The sequence below is a fragment of the Rhinatrema bivittatum genome, chromosome 6, assembly GCF_901001135.1.
Source record: "Rhinatrema bivittatum chromosome 6, aRhiBiv1.1, whole genome shotgun sequence".
Classification (NCBI taxonomy): Eukaryota; Metazoa; Chordata; class Amphibia; order Gymnophiona; family Rhinatrematidae; genus Rhinatrema; species Rhinatrema bivittatum.
Window position 1 is genome coordinate 55,302,013 of NC_042620.1, and position 22,311 is coordinate 55,324,323.

A 22,311-nucleotide genomic window follows, 5' to 3' on the forward strand; every position below is an offset into this window, starting at 1 on the left:
AAAGTGTAATAAGCACCGTAAACTGAGCTGCATTGTAAAATTTCACATCTCTAGTTCATTTGCATGTTTTACAGTTGGTTGCCAAAGATGGCTCTTTTTAACAGAGTGCATTTACACATGCAAATGATGCTTGTCTTTGGGACTGTAATTCTGACCAAAGCAAAGCTGGGTCCAAGACGAAACAGGGTGACTTTTGTAGCAAAAAAGGTGCTCTATTAAATGACAATAGAAAGAAAAAATATAAAAACTACACAGATATTTATTTGCACCCAAAAATGGCAAAATTTGCATAAGGTGACCTCATGTCTTTATGTAACTATATCTTTGATTCCAGTTGGCTGCAAAGCCTCCTAATGAAAATCCTAGATGTACATCATGGGCCATGATTACTGATCCACTTATGGCCTGAATCAAATGATACATCAAGAGCAATGAGGAGTCAAAGAAGGCCTTAAATTTGATTTGTAAAATTTTTCACATACTTTGTTGGCCCATAATAAAGGAGGTAAGCTCACGTTATGTTCCAAACATTGCACTAGGGTTTATCACCAGGGGTTGTACTAAACTACAAAATTTCAGGCCCCTGAGAGGTGTTGGCCTATAGCACCTGGAGAAAATGGCCATTTTAGGTTGTGCGGCGCATGGTACTCAGAGGTGACCTCCATTCAACTGCCTCTAGCTCTCCAACCAATGGAGATCCAGATGAAAAATTTAGTATGGTTTGGTTTGAGACCCTAGAGAACATCCGTGCAAAATTTTGTTTGATTTTGAGGAGGTTGAACTTGGATCCCCTTGTCCACTTGATATGGAATGACCCTTTTGTAATGATTTATGTGATTAAATGTTATGTTTAGATTTTGTTCTCAACTCAGTGAGAAAAGGGATTGAGACATAGTTGGGTATCAAGGCTTTATTATTGCTTTGTTATGATTTTTTTATGAATTGTTTATGATCTGTTTTGAATTACTTTTTTTATTATTTGTATTTAATGTGTATTTATGAATTGTATTCATAATATATTGTATTTTAGTAAATTGTATATTATTTTTAATATGTTTTAATCTAATTTGGGTAGTCCTATGCAATCAATAACCTGGGCAGCCGCAACAAATCATCATAAAGTGTTGTGGGGGCAATGGGGCACCAGTGCCAGACAGAAGAACAATGCACACACTGAGCCAAAAAGAATTTGGTGGTAAATAGGCCACTGCTTTTATTATACATAAAGTGGTTACAGTACAAACCCAAGTACCAGAGCCATAACAACTTTCTAATGCACTAACAATGGCAGTCAGTGCATTACACCTCTGGATCCGGGGCCCATCCTCACAAGAGGCGCTCACTCCTGTGGGTGCTTTGGTCTGCCTGCCACCACAAGCAAGGCAGCAACCCATATGAAGGGGACATCCGGTCAACCACCAAACCGGGGCAAGGTGGCCCTGACCGCAAACAGTCCCTTGTATCAAGGTACAACGTACCGTTGATAACGTGCCCTGCCCCCCTAAAACAAACCCCTCTTTCCGGCTAGAATACCTTGCCAAAGGGCCCAGATAGCAGACACTTCCCCGGGACCCACCCCCACCCAGCTGCGGCCTAATTGCTGATGGAATAATGTGCGGAAAATGGCACGTCTCAAGTGATTAAGAATAAGTCCTGAGCCATATCAGACATAAGAACATAAGAAATTGCCATACTGGGTCAAATCAAGGGTCCATCAAGCCCAGCATAATGTTTCCAACAGTGGTCAATCCAGGCCACAAGTACTTGGCAAGTACCCAAACATTAACTGGATCCCATGCTACTGATGCCAGTAATAGCAGTGGCTACACTAACTTCCCTAACCACATCCTATGGCAACAAATTCCAGAGCTTAATGGTGCATTGTGTTAAAGAAATTTTCTCTGATTTGTTTTAAATGTGCTAACTTCATGGAGTGCCCCCTAGTCCTTCTGTTAGGCGAAAGAGTAAATAACCGATTCACATTTACCTCTGATGATTTTGTAGACCTCTATCATGCCCACTCTTAGCTGTATCTTCTCCAAGCTGAGATGTGGCGACCAGAATGGTACAAAATACTCAAAATGCAGTGTCACCATGGTGCGGTACAGAAGATGTAACCGTTAGTTCTTGTAGATTTAAACATTATTCTGAAGATGTAAACTTAGATTTTGAAGACTGTAATCTGTAAGCATTTGTATTCATTGTAAGAATTTGTATTTATTATTTAGCTATTTACATTGATCTGTTACCACTTGGTCCTGTTCTCTCCTTTACCTCAAGTTCTAAGTTCCTACAAAGTTAGCCTTGTTATTTTATACCCACTTGTTTGATGTAATTTTCCAATATTGGTTCTGTGTAAACCGAAGTGGTATGTACTAGTACATGAATTCCGGTATATAAAAGCCTATAAATAAATAATGACATTTTACATTTTATTCACCATTCCCTTCCTATTATTTCCTAACATTCTGTTTCCTTTTTTGACTGCCGCAGCACACTGAACTGACAATTTCAATGTATTGTCTACTGTGATGCTTAGATCTTTTTCCTGGGTGGTAGCTCTTAATATGGAACTTATCATGTAACTACAGCATGGGTTATTTTTCCCTATATGCATCACCTTTTCCACATTAAATTTCATCTGCCGTTTGGATGCCCAATCTTCCAGTCTCTCAAGGTCCTCCTGTAATTTATCACAATCCTCTTGGGATTTAACTACTCTGAATAATTTTGTATCATCCTCAGTTTTGATTACTTCACTTGTTGGTTTCCTTTCCAGATCATTTATAAATATATTGAAAAGTACTGGTCCAAGTACAGATCTTGAGGCACTCCACTGTTTACCCTTTTCTACTGAGAAAATTGACCATTTAATCCTACTCTGTTTCCTGCCTTTTAACCAGTTTGTAATCCACAAAAGGACATCGCCTCATATCCCATGACACTTTAGTTTTCTTAGAAGCCTCTCACGAGGGACTTTGTTAAACACCTTCTGAAAATCCAAATACACTACATATATCTGTTCACCTTTATCCACATGTTTATTAACCCTTTCAAAAAAAAAAAAAGAAGCAGATTTGTGAGGCAAGACTTCCCTTGGGTAAATCCATGCTGACTGTGTTCCATTAAACCATGTCTTTCTATATGCTCTGTGATTTTGATCCTTAGAATAGTTTCCAGTATTTTTCCTGGCACTGAAGTCAGGCTCACTGATCTATAGTTTCTTGGAAACATAGAAACAGAAAAATGATGGCAGAAAAGGACCAAATGGTCCATCCAGTCTGCCCAGCAGGCTTATGGTTGTAACTACTGGCCACACAAGCCACCTTTATAATTATCAGTTTCCCAGACTGTTGGTTGCTGTTTGAGTCCAGTTCCCCATTACCTCTTGCCATTGAAGCATACAGCAATGTTGGAGTTGCATCAGCAGCATAAAGGCTTATTGGTTAAGGATAGTAACAGCTATATCAGTAAGTTACCCCCATGCTTATTTGTCTTCCCAGACTGCAATTCAATGTCCATTTGGTTGCTGTCTGACTCCAATTCCCCTTTCCTCTTTTCCCCCTGCCGTTTAAACAGAGAGAAGTGATGGAGTTGAATCAACAGCATAAAGGCTTATTGGTTATAGTAACCACCACAGCAGCAAGTTACCCCCATGCACTCTTTTCTTCATTCACATCCTTTAGCCTTAAAGGATCCATAGCATCATTGCTCTCTGCTTCAATGGCAGGTGGAAAAGGGGAATTAGATTTAGACACCAACCAACAAGGACATTGAATTGCACAGTCTGGGAAAACGAATTAGCATGGGAGTAACTTGCTGATATGTTTCTATGGATCACCCCTGGAGCCCTTCTTAAAAATTGGGGTTACATTGGCCACCCACCAGTCTTCAGGTACAATGGATGATTTTAATGACACCAACAATGATATAGCCTAAGCATATGTTGACTATGTAATTATTGAAATGTTATAATTATGTTAATTCTATTATTATAGTTCCTTTCTCTCTCTCTCTCTCTACCACCTCTGCTCTTCACGCTCCTTACGCGCTTGCTTTCTCCCCACTCCCTTCTCTCCTCTTCCTTCTCTGCTCCCCTTTCCCCCTCCCTGTTATTTGTAATTTCTCTTTCCTTTCTACATGAGTTGATTGTAAACCGGTATGATGTATCCTACGAATGTCGGTATATTAAAAGTTCACAAATAAATAAATAAATAATGATAGGTTACAAATTTTAACTAATAGATCTGAAAATTTATTTTCGAGTACCTTCAGAACACTGGGTTGTATACCATCTGGTCCAGGTGATTTGCTACTCTAGTTTTTCAATCTGGCCAACTACATCTTCCAGGTTCACAGTGATTGAGTTTAGTTCATCTGACTCATCACCCTTGAAAACCATCTCTGGAACCAGTATCTTCCCAACATCCTCATTAGTAAACACAGAAGCAAAGAATTAATTCAGTCTTTCTGCAATGGCCTTATCTTCCCTAAGACCCTATTTAACCCCTCTGTCATCTAACGGTCCAACTGACTCCCTCACAGGTTTCTTGCTTCGGATATATTTTAAAAAGTTTTTATTATGAGTTTTTGCCTCTACGGCCAACTTCATTTGAAATTCTCTCTTAGCCTGTCTTATCGATGTTTTACACTTAACTTGACAATATGTATGCTTTTTCCTGTTTTCTTCAGATTGATCCTTCCAATTTTTGAAGGATGTTTTTTCGGCTAAAATAGCCTCTTTCACCTCAGAAGTGTACCCCATCCTTTCTGAATAGCACCTCACATTTCTACGCACATCCACTCATGCCTGATACAATGGCCTTTTTCTACACTCCATGAAGTTACCCACTTGCTTATTCAACTTGCCCCTCCATCGCCCTCAAATGCCTAGCACAGTAATAGGTGACAAGGGATGACTTCAGACCACACAATTTTCATGCCTGGCATCAAAGCTGAAATGAAGGATATGTCACTCCTGATCTTGTTAATTAACTGCCAGCCAGCTAATTAACAAGATCCCCCCAAATCATTGCCTCCTAGGTGATTTAAGATTACCTCAGTCTTTATAGGAGTGGAATGAGCTGATCCCAGCACATACCTTTCTTGCCAAGGCAATGCACTATTACATCATTTTGGTTCCAGACCCAAATGTGGCCCCAAGGCACGTCCTTTTGCACAGTGCTCTTCCCAGAACACAAGTGTCCTGCAATCCACACCATCGTTTGTCTCCGGGGAAGACCTAAATTGATATGGTAGTAATAGTGTCAGTAACCCAACCATATGGCCTCGTTCTGATGGAAGGGGAGGGGGTCAGGGGCATCTCTCTAATAACCTTACTGGGAAGAGCTGTGCTGCCTCATGTAGGTTAGGCAAGCCAGGGATCTCCACATGCCTATCTGTTGAATTGCTGTGCCTGGGAAACCAGATGTGGCGGGCCTCGCCTATCCTAAACAAGTACATACCGAATTGGTCCGCCTGCAAGCTGGCAGCATCTAATGCTCGCTTGAGGATGGCACTGAATTGGAACTTGCTCAGAGGTAGTGAATGGTTAATAAAACGGAAAATGTCATAATGCTTCTGTATCGCTCCATGGTGAGACCGCACCTTGAATACTGTGTACAATTCTGGTCGCAGCATCTCAAAAAGGATATAGTTGCGATGGAGAAGGTACAGAGAAGGGCAACCAAAATGATAAAGGGGATGAAACAGCTCCCCTATGAGGAAAGGCTGAAGAGGTTAGGGCTTGGGGAAGAGACGGCTGAGGGGGGGGATATGATAGACGTCTTTAAGATCATGAGAGGTCTTGAACGAGTAGATGTGAATCGATTATTTACACTTTCGGATAATTTCACTGGGCAACAAATTTTCACAAAAGTCACGTTACGGAAATGAAATTAGTCAATTCTTATACATTTCCATGTGCTAAACACGAATGTGACTGTGAAAATGCAAAATTGGCTCTAGTTTTTGTGTAATATGCAATAATATAATTACATCTTGAATTGTATGCCAATAGTAGGAGACCTACGGTTAATACCGTTTGAAAAATGAAGTCATAGACTACGTCTTAGATTTCGTTGCTTGTCTCTGTTCGGGAGCATCTCTGCGGAGTGTCCAGCAGTAGTCAGCCAGCATGAATATTTCAAATGCTCACCCTTTCTGAGACTGGGCTTCATATAGTACACTGCTGACGTCAGTGTACTCAGCAGCAGCATGGCAGTAGAACTGCATTGCATCAGAAAATGATGTAATAAACTCTGGATGATGTGTGCATGATGGTATTATGCAATATGATGCAATATTACATCATTCTAGGCTTGCTTACAGTCCTACTGGATAAATTTACATGACTAAACATAGAAAGTGAACTATATTAAATATCTTCAAAATGAGAGCCAATAAAAACTTTTCATGGTCATATTAGTGTTCAGCACGTCAAGATACTACAGAGTAGGACCTTTTTAGGTCAGTAACACTTTCATTGTTGCCCAGTGTAATAGAAGGACTAGGGGGCATTCCATGAAGTTAGCAAGTAGCACATTTAAGACTAATCAGAAAAAATTCTTTTTTATTCAATGCACAATTAAGCTCTGGAATTTGTTGCCAGAGGATGTGGTTAGTGCAGTTAGTGTAGCTGGGTTCAAAAAAGGTTTGGATAAGTTCTTGGAGGAGAAGTCCATTAATGACTATTAATCAAGTTGACTTAGGGAATAGCCACTGCTATTAATTGCATCAGTAGAATGGGATCTTCTTAGTGTTTGGATAATTGCCAGGTTCTTGTGGCCTGGTTTGGCCTCTGTTGGAACATATAAGAAAATGCCATACTGGGTCAGACCAAGGGTCCATCAAGCCCAGCATCCTGTTTCCAACAGTGGCCAATCCAGGCCATAAGAACCTGGCAAGTACCCAAAAACTAAGTCTATTCCATGTTACCATTGCTAATGGCAGTGGCTATTCTCTAAATGAACTTAATAGCAGGTAATGGACTTCTCCTCCAAGAACTTATCCAATCCTTTTTTAAACACAGCTATACTAACTGCACTAACCACATCCTCTGGCAACAAATTCCAGAGTTTAATTGTGCGTTGAGTAAAAAAGAACTTTCTCTGATTAGTTTTAAATGTGCCCCATGCTAACTTCATGGAGTGCCCCCTAGTATTTCTACTATCTGAAAGAGTAAATAACCAATTCACATCTACCTGTTCTAGACCTCTCATGATTTTAAACACCTCTATCATATCCCCCCTCAGTCGTCTCTTCTCCAAGCTGAAAAGTCCTAACCTCTTTAGTCTTTCCTCTTAGGGGAGTTGTTCCATTCCCCTTATCATTTTGGTAGTCCTTCTCTGTACCTTCTCCATCGCAATTATATCTTTTTTGAGATGCGGCGACCAGAATTGTACACAGTATTCAAGGTGCGGTCTCACCATGGAGCGATACAGAGGCATTATGACATTTTCCGTTTTATTCACCATTCCCTTTCTAATAATTCCCAACATTCTGTTTGCTTTTTTGACTGCCGCAGCACACTGAACAGATGATTTCAATGTGTTATCCACTATGACACCTAGATCTCTTTCTTGGGTTGTAGCACCTAATATGGAACCCAACATTGTGTAATTATAGCATGGGTTATTTTTCCCTATGCATCACCTTGCACTTATCCACATTAAATTTCATCTGCCATTTGGATGCCCAATTTTCCAGTCTCACAGGGTCTTCCTGCAATTTATCACAATCTGCTTGTGATTTAATTACTCTGAACAATTTTGTGTCATCTGCAAATTTGATTATCTCACTCGTATTTCTTTCCAGATCATTTATAAATATATTGAAAAGTAAGGGTCCCAATACAGATCCCTGAGGCACTCCACAGTCCACTCCCTTCCACTGAGAAAATTGCCCATTTAATCCTACTCTCTGTTTCCTGTCTTTTAGCCAGTTTCCAATCCACGAAAGGACATTGCCACCTATCCCATGACTTTTTACTTTTCCTAGAAGCCTCTCCTGAGGAACTTTGTCAAACGCCTTCTGAAAATCCAAGTATACTATATCTACCGGTTCACCTTTATCCACCTTTATCCACTCCTTCAACAAAGTGAAGCAGATTTGTGAGGCAAGACTTGCCCGGGTAAAGCCATGCTGACTTTGTTCCATTAAACCATGTCTTTCTATATGTTCTGTGATTTTGAAGTTTAGAACACTTTCCACTATTTTTCCTGGCACTGAAGTCAGGCTAACTGGTCTGTAGTTTCCCGGATTGCCCCTGGAGCCCTTTTTAAATATTGAGGTTACATTTGCTATCCTCCAGTCTTCAGGTACAATGGATGATTTTAATGATAAGTTACAAATTTTTACTAATGGGTCTGAAATTTCCTTTTTTAGTTCCTTCAGAACTCTGGGGTGCATACCATCCGGTCCGGGTGATTTACTACTCTTCAGGATGTTGGGCTTGATGGACCCTTGGTCTGACCCAGCATGGCAATTTCTTATGTACTAGGAATTGTGCCATTCTTTTTGCCCTAATGGTGGCAAACAAATGGCATTTGCGACTAGGCAAGTAGGCAACCCCTCCACCGCAGCTAGTGTGACCACTGCACCTCAACCAGTCTGATCTGTTTTGGACCTCCTCCGGATTGTCAGCCCTCTGCCATACAGTGAGACCTATTAAGCACGCAAGCCGGAGCTGTCACTGCTTCAGCTAGCTTCAGCAACCAGCTCACTTATTCTTAACACTCCAAAGAAAGCCAAAGTAAAGGCTGATTGGAAACAAGGCAAGTTCATATTCACTTGCTACAACTGTTAGGTTGTGTCAGATCAAGAGTAAGTGATCATGCAAAATCGGTCTTTGCTCATCCAGGGAGTGTAGGTTTGGACTTGGGCCCACCCCGACAGAACCTTCTTGATGGCGAAGTTTCTAACTGGATTGGGCCAATTCTGTGTCCTTGCGAAGAAGAAGTAACATGCCTGGTTTGCCTGCACCAAACCCATAGAAGCTCCATCTTGCCAAGCCTGAATCACATAGCGTACAATCTGTACCGACACCGGGCTTTGTCGTTGTTCATGTGTGCTCAGGAACTGCACGAGGGCGTTGTAACCTCTCACATAAAACCGCCGAGTTGATGGAGCAACGAATCCTTGCAACAACTCGAGTGTTTTCTCATGCAAATGGTCCAAAGGTGTTTCAGTCATGGTACTCTGGACTCCTCTGCTTCTGGTGCCAGTCTCCGGAATTCTTCCCACTTAACGGAATTCTTCCCACTTAACGAGTCAGCAATCTCGTTGTGCAGACCAGGAATGTGCCACACTCATGCCACCACATTCAACTGCAAACAACTTAAGACCATTTCTCTGAGCAATTCAGATACCGGGGTGCATTTTGCAGATTGGCAGTTGATGATTTGCACCATGACCAAGTTGTCACACCAAAACACCACCTTCCTGTTTGCCAGGCAGTCACCCCAAATGTGCAATGTCACGACAATCAGGAAAAGTTCTAGGAAGGTGATATTTGACATGATGTCAGACTGGGACCAATCTAACGGCCATGTCTCAGCGCGCCATGCCGCTACAAAACAAACCCCACACCCCCTGAAGCATTGGAGAACAGTTGAAGGTCGATGCTGGATATATGTAGGGGAAGGTCAAATACATACACAACAAGGGTTTTAACACAGGGAAAATAGCAATAGGCAATATATCAGAAACAAAACCTGTGTATCTGTAATGTTTTAAATTTTATTTTAACAATATCAAAAAACAATTTAAAAAATCTTTGTTCAGCACAGAATACAATAATACCCACAAACATTCACTCACCATTCATACTAATCAGCAGAACATTGCAGAAAAACACTTTTCACATATCACAAATAACAAATCAATTAAAACACAATTTCTAGTTAACCACTTCTTCTTTTCTTCTTCTTGTATGGTGGTGTAATCCTTTCAAAACACTATCTCCAGATATATCTGTTTCATATTATTTAATTAGATTTTCTTTCTCATTATATTCTCCTTCCAAACAAGAGACTCCTGTTTCACCATATGGTTTCATCAGGGGATGTAACATCTGCTTCACATCGGATTACTTCACACCAAACCACCAACTACTGTTCCAAGAGATTACTCATTCCAAAAATTCATATCTAAAAAATACAAATATCCTTCACAATATTATTTCTCAACAACTTCTATACATACCACTCCCATTTAATTAAGTATACTCTCCAGTCACAATATATCACAAAATCAAAACAGTTAGACCCAGACACCCCATACTTCTTACCTGAATGGCAAATGTTTTTCAAAAGTAGTCACCAGGTACCAACAGCAAATAGTTTGGGATATTTCTTACTTTCAAGAAGAGACTTAAGACTCTTCTGTTCAGACAAGCTTTCCCATAACTACTCGTCCCCGCTACAACCTCCATGGACCATCTCTTCCCAAGCTTTTTTTCCCAAGTATATTTTTTCACCGCTTAGGCTTTCTATTTATGCATTTGATTTCCAATAAAGCTGTAGTAACCACCTTCCCTCACCCCCTCCACCAGTCAACCTCCCTATCCCAGTTGGCCCATTACCCCAATAATCCAGTTCTTACTAGTTTGATACTTAGCTTTTCCCCTTACTTAAAGTAGTATCCAAGTTTATTTCCTCCTTGTTCATTGTAAGACAATTATTTTTACTGTTTTTATGGTTGAAATGTAAACCGTAGTGATAAGTAACTCTGTTATTTGAACTTCGGTATAGAAAAGTTATAAAATAAATAAATACATTTCACAACACGATAACTAAAAAGAAAAACACCTTACAAACAAACAAAAATAAATATAAACACAACTACTCTCCACTTCCTCTATCAGTAACTCCACTTACCATCATATTTTCTCAACCATAACTTCCACATTTTCCCTGTGTTAAAACCCTTGTTGTGTATGTATTTGACCTTCCCCTACAGATATCCAGCACCAACCTTCAACTCCACTTACCATCAGATTTTCTCAAACATAACTTCCACAATGAACTTCCTGATGAAACCATGTGGTGAAACAGGAGTCTCTTGTTGGGAAGAAGAATATAATGGGAAGGAAAACCATCCACGTATTACCTTGTGCATCCAGCACCTCCCTTTCGGCCACTGCGTCCGGAATGATTCTCTATCCTTTGGGGGGGCCCAGGGGCCCTGCACTCACAGATTCCTCTAGGGGTGGTACGGCTGACGTGATCCCACACCTCTGAGACTTTCGCTGTGGTCAGGCAGCGGGATTGTGGCCTCTGGGAGCAGGCATTATAAACGGGCAGGAGCAAAAGGACGAGGAAAAACAATCCCTGCTCTCCTCCCCTCGCCATGGTATCCATCCCCCCAGACCACCTCACTGATTCAAACGTCCCAATGGGCGTCGAGCCATGCCGCCACGTTGTCAGGGAAGGCACCATCAGAGCGTCGCTGCACCCTGTACCAACGCCCCTCAGCGACGTGGTGGCGAAGAGTTGCTCCACTGCGACTGCATGGTGAGCGAACCGCCAGCACGACCCCCCCCCCCCCCACAACTGGACACAGTGTGGCGCCAGCTTACCCACGGCATCCGAGTACTGGGCCCAGCACCGCCCAATACGAGGAGAGATTGAAGAATCTAAATATGTACACCCTGGAGGAAAGGAGGAGCAGAGGTGATATGATACAGACTTTCAGATACTTGAAAGGTGTTAATGATCAAAAGACAACGACAAACCTTTTCCTAAGGAAAAAAATCAGCAGAACCAGGGGTCACGATTTGAAGCTCCAGGGAGGAAGATTCAGAACCAATGTCAGGAAGTATTTCTTCACGGAGAGGGTGGTGGATGCCTGGAATGCCCTTCCGGAGGATGTGGTGAAGACCAGAACTGTGAAGGACTTCAAAGGGGCGTGGGATAAACACTGTGGATCCATAAAGTCAAGAGGCTGCCAATGAAGAGTGGGTGACTCGCCAGAATGATGGCTACTGCCTGGAGTCAATACCCTTATTAAATAAACATACACAGGCTTGACTCCAACATCGCTCTAAGCTTCAACAGCAAGAGGAAATGTGGAAAAAAGGATTCACACTCACAAAGAGGGGAGTAGCTGGCTTGTTACGGCGGTTACTACCCCAAATCAAATAAGCCGATACTTCACTTTCAATGCATATACAGCATAGTTCTCTGATTCAACGGCAGGGGAGAAGAAAAGAGGGTTCGCACTCACAAAGCGGGGAGTAGCTGGCTTGTTACGGCGGTTACTACCCCAAACCAAATGGGCCTGATACTTCACTTTCGATGCACATCCAGCATGGCTCTCTGCTTCAACGGCATGGGAGAAGACTTATACGTCACGCATATCCAGCATAGCTCCCTGCTTCAACGGCAGGGGAGAAGAAAAACAACCAATAAGGGCTAATAACATAGTCTGGGTAAAACAAATAAGCATGGGTGCAGCTTGCTTATTGCGGCGGCTACTACCCCAAACTAATCAAGCTAGATATTTCACTTGGATGCAGCTCCATCACTGCTCTCTACATTAAAGGTGGGGATGGAAGGGAAATAGAACCAAGAGCTAAGAGAAACAGATAAGTATGAGAGAAAATATGTGTGAAGCTTGCTGGGCAGACTAGATGGGCCATTTGGTCTTCTTCTGCCGTCATTTCTATGTTTCTATGTTTCTATGTTTCAATAAGGCAAGATGCAAGAGTACAGATTAGATTAGACTGAAACCTGAAATCATTTTGTGCAGGAGCAATCTGCATAATAGTGGAGGTAAGAAAATTAGGGTTAAAACAGCAAGGTTAAGTATCTTATTTAATATTGCATGGTGGTAAATGGTGAGTGTATGATTGATACTAATGTACCAGGCTCCATGGTATGGTATTCTAAATTCTACCTAAGAGTACCAGGCTTAGAACCCAGTGGAAGAAACATTAGGGAAAAACATTAATTCAAACAGATTAAGTATCAGATTGTAACAACTTTGTAAATCTCTTCCCCAGGTTAAAGTTGTCAAATTTTCCTATATGTGGACCATAAATAACTTCAGTTTTTGCCGAGAAGAAATGGGTGAAGTTCTAAAAAGCTCAACATTTTCATCTGGTCCAAATGATAAAATGAAATGGTAAGATTTTCTATAGATGTTTTAAGGTTAATATTTATGTATATGTTTTTCATGTTAAATTTAATGCCCAGCTTAGAGAAAATGAATGTCATCTTCAAGTTGTTCTTTCTCATCGACTGTACTGTACAGGATAAGAATATAGTTTGTAATAAGAAAACATTGTTTAATTATAGGGTAAACTACAATGTATAGCATCTGCACATTCCAGTACATATGCTTATTTTGAAATTATGTTTTCTGGATATTGGCATAATTTTTTATGTGTTGATTTTTAGGTGCCTGAGAGTAAATCCAAAGGGATTAGATGATGAAAGCAAAGACTACCTGTCATTATATTTACTTCTAGTCAGCTGTCCAAAAAGTGAAGTCAGAGCAAAATTCAAATTTTCACTCCTAAATGCTAAAAGGGAAGAAACAAAAGCCATGGGTAGGTTGCTTTATGATTAGTGGAATATGGAATTTCCAAGACCTCTGTAGAAAAAATGTGGGTAATTTTCAAAAGGAATTACGTGCATTAAACTGGGTTTAACACACACAAATTGGCTTTTGAAAATTGCTACTTTAATGTGCATAACTCTTGAAAATTCACTCCATAGGGCTGAATTTTCAAAAGGTTTTACTTGTGTAAATGGACTTTTGAAAATTGCTACAGTATACGCTACTTCTGCGCATATACCGTAGTCGAATATGTAACGTTTGTATAAAATTGTCTTGCGTGTTCTTCACAAATGATCCACTTTTAACTCATTTTGTAGTGAATGATTTCTGTGAACTGTCAGGGGTTTTAATAGCACCACTGTGAAATGGTAAAAGAGACTATTATTTTTACATTAATGGCCTAAGGAAGGCAGAAATCTTGGGTTGCAGGGACTTGGCTGAATTGGGTTGGCACGTGTATAATGTAGTCTTGCAAAGTCCCGTACTTCTGTCTGAAATATGATGATTGCTGAAGGTGTTAAATGGAAGGTGATATGCAGTCAGTACATGTTTTAGACCCAGGTTTTCAAACCTGCTTAAGCTTGGGCTTGCTGCCGATGCAGCCATCAAAAAACAGGGCTCTTCCTGCACTTGTAAAAATATATTAAGTGAAGAATATAAAATATTGCTAATAAAGAATGATTTGGATCCATTCTTCTTTCCATATAATTAGTTTGCAAATCAGCCTTCTGCTACATAGAATTGCAAAGTAGTGCAAACAGTGCATTTCCATAATATTTACTGCCATTCACCAACCAGATTTGTCAATGTTATGGTTTTCATTTTTGTGAAACAAACCTCAAGAAGCCAAGACATTGGCTATGCAAATAGTATGGCTCAGCTCTTGCAGTTCTAAAGTTAATAGTCCAAATTAGTATTAACATCCATACTATGAATGCAACAGAAAAATAGCAGTAAAAATATTATTTAAAAAGTAAACCTTGTTTCAGTCCTATGGATGTTTTCTTTTTATTTTAAGAGAAAATAATGGTGGCGTACATCAGAATTCATTTCCGAAGTGTAATAGGATTTTCACATAAACAGATTTCTTTTTCTGCCATCACATGAAAAAAATGACCAAGCAGTTCTCAACATGTTAGAGCATTGAGTTTTTGAAAAGCAACACCTGAAAATCATATCTGAATTTTGTTAAACCAAAATTACTTGAAAACCAATCCTTCTGCCTTCTCCCAGAGGTGCCATGCTCTGTGAGTCTCCTGCAGTATCTTCAGGCTTCATCTTAAAAACTTATTTTCTTTGGAATGAAAAAACCTTTTTGGTGTGTTAAGGCCTGATTTACTTAGCCTTTTTTTTCTCATTTCTGTGTCTGAGAAAGAGAGCTGACTGAATCAGACCCTTATGCAAGTTTTATTTAACGCAAGGAAATGGAAAGGACCTTTGTCAGTAATCATTTTATGTTTTACAAGTTTCTTCTGTTTTGGCATTGTATTATCTGCTGTGTGTACATTCTGCATTATGAAATGGCTGATTGCTTTCAAATTTACTTTTTCTTGCTAATTCTCTTTATCTGATTCGCTTTTCCTTCTGCATATATTTTTGATGACCTCTTATTTATACTGTGGTAGATATTACGTAGAGATGCTTTCAAGAGCTTTATTCTGTGCCTGTTTTAGGGGCTAGATTCAGTTTGCTTTTTCTCCCACAGATTCACTAAAGCTTTTTATCCATTTCGTATCAGGCTCTTCTTCTGGTCTTTTAGCCCAGTGTTGCCTAAGCCTGAACTGGAAGCACATTTCACCAATTTGGTTTCCGGATAATCATGAGAATATGTATATGACACATTTGCATACATTGGTGACCCATTGTATGCAAATTTGTCTCCTGCATCTTTATTGTGGCTATCCTGAAAACCCAGACTGGTTAAGTGTGTCTCAAGAAGTTTACTGGAAAACACTGCTTTAACCATTGGAGAGGGGTAAAACAATATATTAGCTTAAATTTGCCCTAAACTGGTTGCTTATTTATTCTTTGTTACATTTTGTAAATTAGTTTAATTCACACGATGATTTCTCAAGAACATTTAAAACAGCATTTTTTTTTTCTTTTCTTGGTGGTTTCTTCTGTCGGGTGGCTTCTTGTTTTTCTTTCTTTTTCTAGTATTCAAAACAATTTCTTTCTTATTTTTGTATACATAATCTTGGCACATGCTGAATCAAGAACGGCGCAAGCCAAATGGAAGTAAAAGCCAAGGTCCTCTATTCTGCCTTTCTGGCTGACCCATGGAAAAGCAGTAGTGTGCAACTTGTAGGTAGTTGACTTTTGGGGGCTCTGGCCTCGAAGGCCTAATACGAGACAGGATTGCACTTTTTTGTTTGTTTTTTTGCTTCCTTCTTGTTTCAGCATGTGTCAGGATTGTTGGTGTTTCCTGATGTACTGCAGCAACTGTGTCATTTGAGCCTCTGACACACGAGGTTTGTGGATTGTTTATTTTTAACAGATTTATTTATATATATTTTAAAGTTGTCTGTCCTCTTATGGCTGTAAGATTCCTTGGCTCATTCCTTTATTTTAATTTACACTCAATAATTAAGTTGGAGAACTCCAGCTTAAGCCATAACCCTTGTAGGATTAACATATTAATCATATACATGGACTAGATCCATGCCACATTTCTTATACATTATTTTTTATATAAGCATGCACTGACATTGTAATGGCACTTTCGTAAATACATTTGTAACCAAACTAAATATATGTGCCTGTATGTAAATTGTTGTGATTGTGCATTACTAAACGACGGTATATAAAAGATTTTAAATAAATAAATAGAATAAATTCTTTATTTGCTCACATTGTGTATATATATCAACATGGTATATTAGCATTTTTTTCTGGTAAGGAATGATATGACAAGATTTCTCTATAGTTGATACTTAACTTTGAATGGCAAGGTATTGCATCATGTTAATTCCTTATTTGACTGAGTTTTAATGGTGAAGGAAAAATATAAATGTTTTTTTAAAAGTTATGCTTTATATAGGGAGAGGTTTGGCCTGAGTCATGAAGCTTTCTTTCCATAGAGACAAAATGGGAAAAGGCCTTTAGTAAATCAGGCCCTGAGTCTTCAAATTTAAGAATAACTGACAAATTCAAGGTTTGGAAATTGCACAAGAATGAATGCTGGTGTTTTTTTTTAAGGGCTTTAAAATCTTTCTTTTGTATTTTATAGCTTATTTTACTTGATTTAATTTCTTTTCTACAAGATTTGTTCAGACACTCCTGATTCTTAGTTGTTTTTTGTTTGCATTTTTTGTTTTTCTTGTTTTAACTAGAAAGCCAAAGAGCATACCGATTTGTGCAAGGCAAAGACTGGGGTTTTAAAAAATTCATTCGAAGAGATTTTTTACTTGATGAAGCAAATGGTCTTTTACCAGATGACAAACTTACATTATTTTGTGAGGTGGGTACTGGTTTCCATTTTTAATGAATGATCTGAAACGGTGCCTGCATGTGTATATGTGCAAAGCCTATTTGAATCCTGTGTGTGTTTTTTTTGTATGAAAATCTGTGCTGCTGGTTACACTTCTTTATAAAGGGAAATAATGCTAACATTAACCAAAGATCAAAGCTTTATTTATGCTTACATTTACCACACTATCAACACTGCCCTTGCTGAAGACAATGTACAACACATAATTAACTATACAAACAAATCCGGTACCAGAGAAATCACCTCTGTGAAAATACAACAGTAGCAAAAGATTTCTCAACAAACTTTACTGGAGCCTGTGCAGCCAAAGCAAACAACTTTTTTTTTTTTTCACATATATGTGGAAGGACCTTCACCCATCAGTGGCATACATCTTTTTAGACACCTTTGCTATAATCCTAGGTCCTGAGTAATTCTTAAGGTGTTTTTGCTTGCAGTTAAAAACTTACCGTATCTCAATTTCATAGTCTCTGCCCCTCATAAGTTTTTAACTGCATTTGAAAAATTCCTTAACAGTTTCTCAAGACCACATATAGTAAATCTTATAGCATCCGAAATTCAAAACCCATCCTGACTCATGTCTAAACCTAATCCCCTATGCTGTCTTAAAAATGGGTAATACATGTTATAAATCACTAGGCCATATTTTCTTAAATTCTTAAAGGACTTATAACAAAAGCAATGCACTTTTTTTTTTTTAGTTTTTTCGACAATCAGCACACTAAAGTTGCTTTTGCAGCAGGTAGTATATTACATGAAGGGGTCTTTTGTAAAATTCAGAGCATCTGATGCAAGTTTCTAGGGTGAGTAAACTGTTACAGCAAATACCTTATATAAACTAAGGGACAGATTTAAGGATTTGGAAAAATTCCCTCACCATTGTTTCTGAGTCTCTTATCTTGCACATGCTATTGCCTTCTGCGAAATGTCCACTTTTGGTAAAACTTGTGGTATATTAAAATTCTACAGGCTAAACAAGCATAAGGCAGGTCTGTGGTAATCAGCTTGCTTCTGACGTGGTTTTGCAGAAGTGAGAATTTTAAATGAAACTTAAGCCATGGGCAATTTGCTGCACAATATGGCTTTTTATTTTTTTTATTATTATTAGAATCAGATATTAGAATTTGTTTTCTTGCTTTTGGGGGTGTTTTTTTCTTGTATTTTGTTTTTGCACAAACCATAAACTTTGTACAAAGGGAAAAATCCTGCTCCTGCAGTTACTTACAAGCTTGCAGGAATGTTTATACTCAGTCCTTAATTCTGCCCCTATGTGTTTTTGTGGTGTGACTCAGAATAGTACCGAAATCCATGAGCTTGACTACCAGGAAATAAAGTACTGACCTCAACATTCCTTTCAGCTCATATACTAGTGGCACGGACACGAGTTTTTTGAAGGTGTCTCTAGTGTCTCTCCTGAAAGCTTATTGAGTCATGCAGTACTGACATCCTGAAAGAAAGGGATCAAACATATACATTTAGGATTTAAGGAAACATAATCAAGACTGTTTACTGATTTACCTGTGAAACCCACTAATACTGATGTTGTAAATCCACTAATTTTGGCCAGCTGTATTTATTCAGTTTTCTTGTGCTGGAATGAATACATTGACTGTGTTTTGTTCAGTCAATAAAAATGGGTATCATGAGCTAGTATATATTTTGTTTTTCAGTGCAGAGCACTGAAAAAATACAATGTAAATCATATCAAAATATGTTAGCAGCTAAATAGTTTTAATGACATCCAGTAATGCAATTTGTGAAATTTAAAGTATGGGGTAGGTCATAATCTTGGCACTGTGTTAAATATACATTGACAGGTTATCGCTGCTGCTGTGGTCTGATTAGTGGTTTAGAAGTATGATGAGTGTGTTGGCTGCTAATAAATTTGCTTTGATCTGTGTATTTATAGAAAATGTGTAAAATCTTCTTGGCAGGATTATGACTTAATTATATGTTGTGATGCTGTGTAGGGAGAATAATTGACATGTGGCCCCTGAGACTACACTGCACAAATATAATGCATCTTATTTTCACATAGACAAATTAACTGTGTGATGAATTTGCTATGAATACCATTATTTGTTTTATTAAAAAGGATCTGACAAGTGTTTCATTACTGTTCAAAGTTTGCCATAAGATTTCCTTCTTTACCTAATTTCAAATTATTTGTGGATTTTAGAATGCATATTAACCGCACGGAATTGCTGTTATTGTACATTAATATGTTCCTCATCCATTGTATCTTGTTTCAAAAATGTATTGCTTGTTTGAGATTAAGGATACTTAGTGGCATGTAAAAAGCATATTGCAACTTTTTTTATATAAATATATATGTTAAATATCAAAATGTTATTTAAAAGGGATATGATGAATTCTGCTTCTTGGAAGCCATCAGAGACAGTTACATTTAATTTTTGTGGTCTACAAGCAAGCAAGTTTGTATCTTGACTGAAAACCCCCATTCTCCATCAACTGGCAAGGCTGAATTTAACCATAAGTGGGCAATATCATCCATTGGTCCCAAACATTACTGAAAAACAGAGAGAGAGAGGGTATTATGCATGTGCTGAAGCTCTGATTGGGGGGGTGGGGGGAGACTGAAGGGCTCATGAAGCAACTCCCTCATATGCTCAGTAGAGCAAAAGGTCTATGAGCTAAGAGAACAGGGTTGATATCGCTTAGTATTCTTCAGTTTTATCTTTTTATTTTTCTCCTACTGTGCTGCCTCGGCAACCTCCCAAACAGCACTTATCAGTGCTATTTAAAAATAAAAAGACATTTTCTTTACAAAAAATGGCCAGTAACGATCCCACCATTGTTGGCTTTAAAGATTGTATGTGAAGTAAGACGTCCATCACATTTGTTACCGATGCCTGGCACCTGATCATGACCAATCTAACTGCTATCACTGCAGCCGGATGTCTCTCTGATCTCAGAAGTCCAGAGCCTGGGAGATGGAGGAGCTGCAAAAGTCTCTAAAGAACTGCAGCTGGTCGTCGTCCTCCCAGAGTGAAACCTCTTCTAGCTCCCTGGGCACCGAGTTAAGCAGGAGCTCCTCGAATATACCTTCCTCCTCATTGGAGGAGGCCTGGGGAACCTTCACCTCACTGAAATTGAGCAAGCAGCAAAATCACTGTTCTCAGATGTCTGCAAGCACCTTGTGGAGCTTGGGGCCTAGAGCAAAAAAAGCCATTCCTCAGAGCCGGTGGTGCCTTCAGCACTGAAGAAGCAAAACCATTTGCCAGTGCATCGAATCCCAGAGCAGTTGATGTATCTAGTCTTTACACAGACGTTGCTTTCTCTCTCGACGTGTCAAGCTTTGGAGCATGGATCGGCACTGTTGGTGTAACAGTTCTCAAATCTCCAGTCCCTTCGACCCATTCGGGGAGGATAGGAGAGATGGAGGGAGCTATGCTCCATTTATCTCCTCCTGTCGCAAGTGCTATTTCCCCATTGAGGCTACTTGAGCAAGGCCTTTGTATAGAGACACTGCATCCCATCTTCTCAGTTGTGCCCTTAATTTCTAACCGCCCATGAGGCAAATATTGGAAAGTACAGAGGGTCTTCAAGGACCCCATCCTGGTTTCTGAAGGGGATGTTTCAAATCCCCCACCACCACCACCACCACCTGGCCAGAAGGCACAGCAGCCCTTAGACCAAGTGGAAGAGTTGGTGAAGACTTTGCTTCCCTAGCAGCTAAGGGCAAGTAGGGCATTCTTCAATCTACCCAGGGTATTTGATTTGCTCCCTCAAGGAGGAATCTCTTTTCTCCTTGACCCAAGGCATACTTCATCGGAACCCCTGCCACTCCCTCTCACAGCAAAGACCAGCAAATTGCATGGGCATATAGCGTCCATAGTGCACAGTGGTGCACAGGTACCACCAACTCGGGAAGCTATGGCTCTCTCCCCCGCCCACAGAATAAGAGTTGCCGCCCGCTACTGTGATTCCCTCTTGGCTGCAGGTGGGTGTGCACAGCTTCCCCCATCCTCCTAGTGCAGGAAGCCTGGTGGGATTGTGGAGGAGCCCATCCCACCACGGCATATAGTGACGAAGAAGCCAGCAGGAGCCATTGTGGAGCCCATTCCGCCATGGCCCAAAGAGGCCATGTTTGTATGTTTGTGTTTCTGTGTGTGTGTTTGAAAGAGAGGAAGTGTGTGTGTGTGTGTGTGTGTGTGTGTGTGTGTGAAAGCATTGGCATGAGTGTGAAAGAATGAATGTGTTGATATGGATGTAAGGGAAAGAGAAGATAGTTTGTGCAGCCCTATCTTCCCCAATTCACAATAATCTCAGGGTGACAAAGCCAAAAAATCCCAGGTAAGGAGAGCAGGAAATTTCTTAGTCATTATTTATTTTAATTATTGGGTGTAATTTGATGTTTCTATTGTTTTGAAATATTTTATTGTTTTTTTGGGAAACAGAACATTTTTTAATTATTGGATGTTTTATTCATCAGATGTTTTAAAATATATTATTGGTGTTTGGGAAATAGAACGTTTTATGCAAGTTTTTTTTTAAATTATTAGATTATCGTTGCTGTTTTAACACTTTATTTTAATTGGCATAGTTGTAATGTTATGAATGTTATATACTTCTTGATTTTATTGCTTGATGGTTTCTGTTTTTACATTGTTGCACTGCATAATACAGTTGGGCTTGTGGGTTCCAGTACAGTTTTTGTTGGCACATTTCGATTAAGTATTTGGTGTGGGTTTGACTGTATTTTAAAGATCCAGTTCTTGTGTAACTTTAATTCTTGCTGTAAAAATGATGGTACTTATAACTGACTTTTATGGCATTTTAGTCTTCTCTTCCTCTTTTTATTTTAAACAGAAGTTTACTTCACTTGCATGCAGAAAGCAGTTTTGAATGTTCTTGCAGAAAATATGTTTTCATTCACATATTTTATTGTAACTGCTGTTGGGTAATGTAGGAGAGAATACTATGTTCTAGGGCACATGGTATTAGCAAATTTTCTGGTGCACCACCAACTTCAGCAGTCACCCTATGCCCCTGGCCAGTTGGAAGATGCTCTCCAAGAGTATTCCCTTCTGAGTCCTAAGAACATAAGATATGCCATACTGGGTCAGACCAAGGGTCCAAGCCCAGCATCCTTTTTTCATCATTGGCCAATCCAAGTCACAAGTACCTGGCAAGTACCCAAATATTAAATAGATCTCAAGCTACTATTGCTTATTAATTAATAGTAATTTATGGACACTTCCTCTTAAGAACTTATCCAAACTTTTTTTTAAATC

General features: G+C 39.4%; 1 protein-coding gene across 2 annotated transcripts in view; it reads left to right on the plus strand.

Annotated features, from left to right (window-relative positions):
* SPOPL (speckle type BTB/POZ protein like) overlaps positions 1-22,311 on the plus strand; it is a 93,038-nt gene that overhangs the window by 20,413 nt on the left and 50,314 nt on the right. For both annotated transcript variants that reach the window (XM_029605403.1, XM_029605402.1), the window contains exons 3-5: positions 13,004-13,125; positions 13,401-13,552; positions 16,896-17,023. In XM_029605403.1, coding sequence (XP_029461263.1) covers positions 13,004-13,125; positions 13,401-13,552; positions 16,896-17,023 — 402 coding nt within the window. The remainder of the gene's footprint in view (positions 1-13,003; positions 13,126-13,400; positions 13,553-16,895; positions 17,024-22,311) is intronic.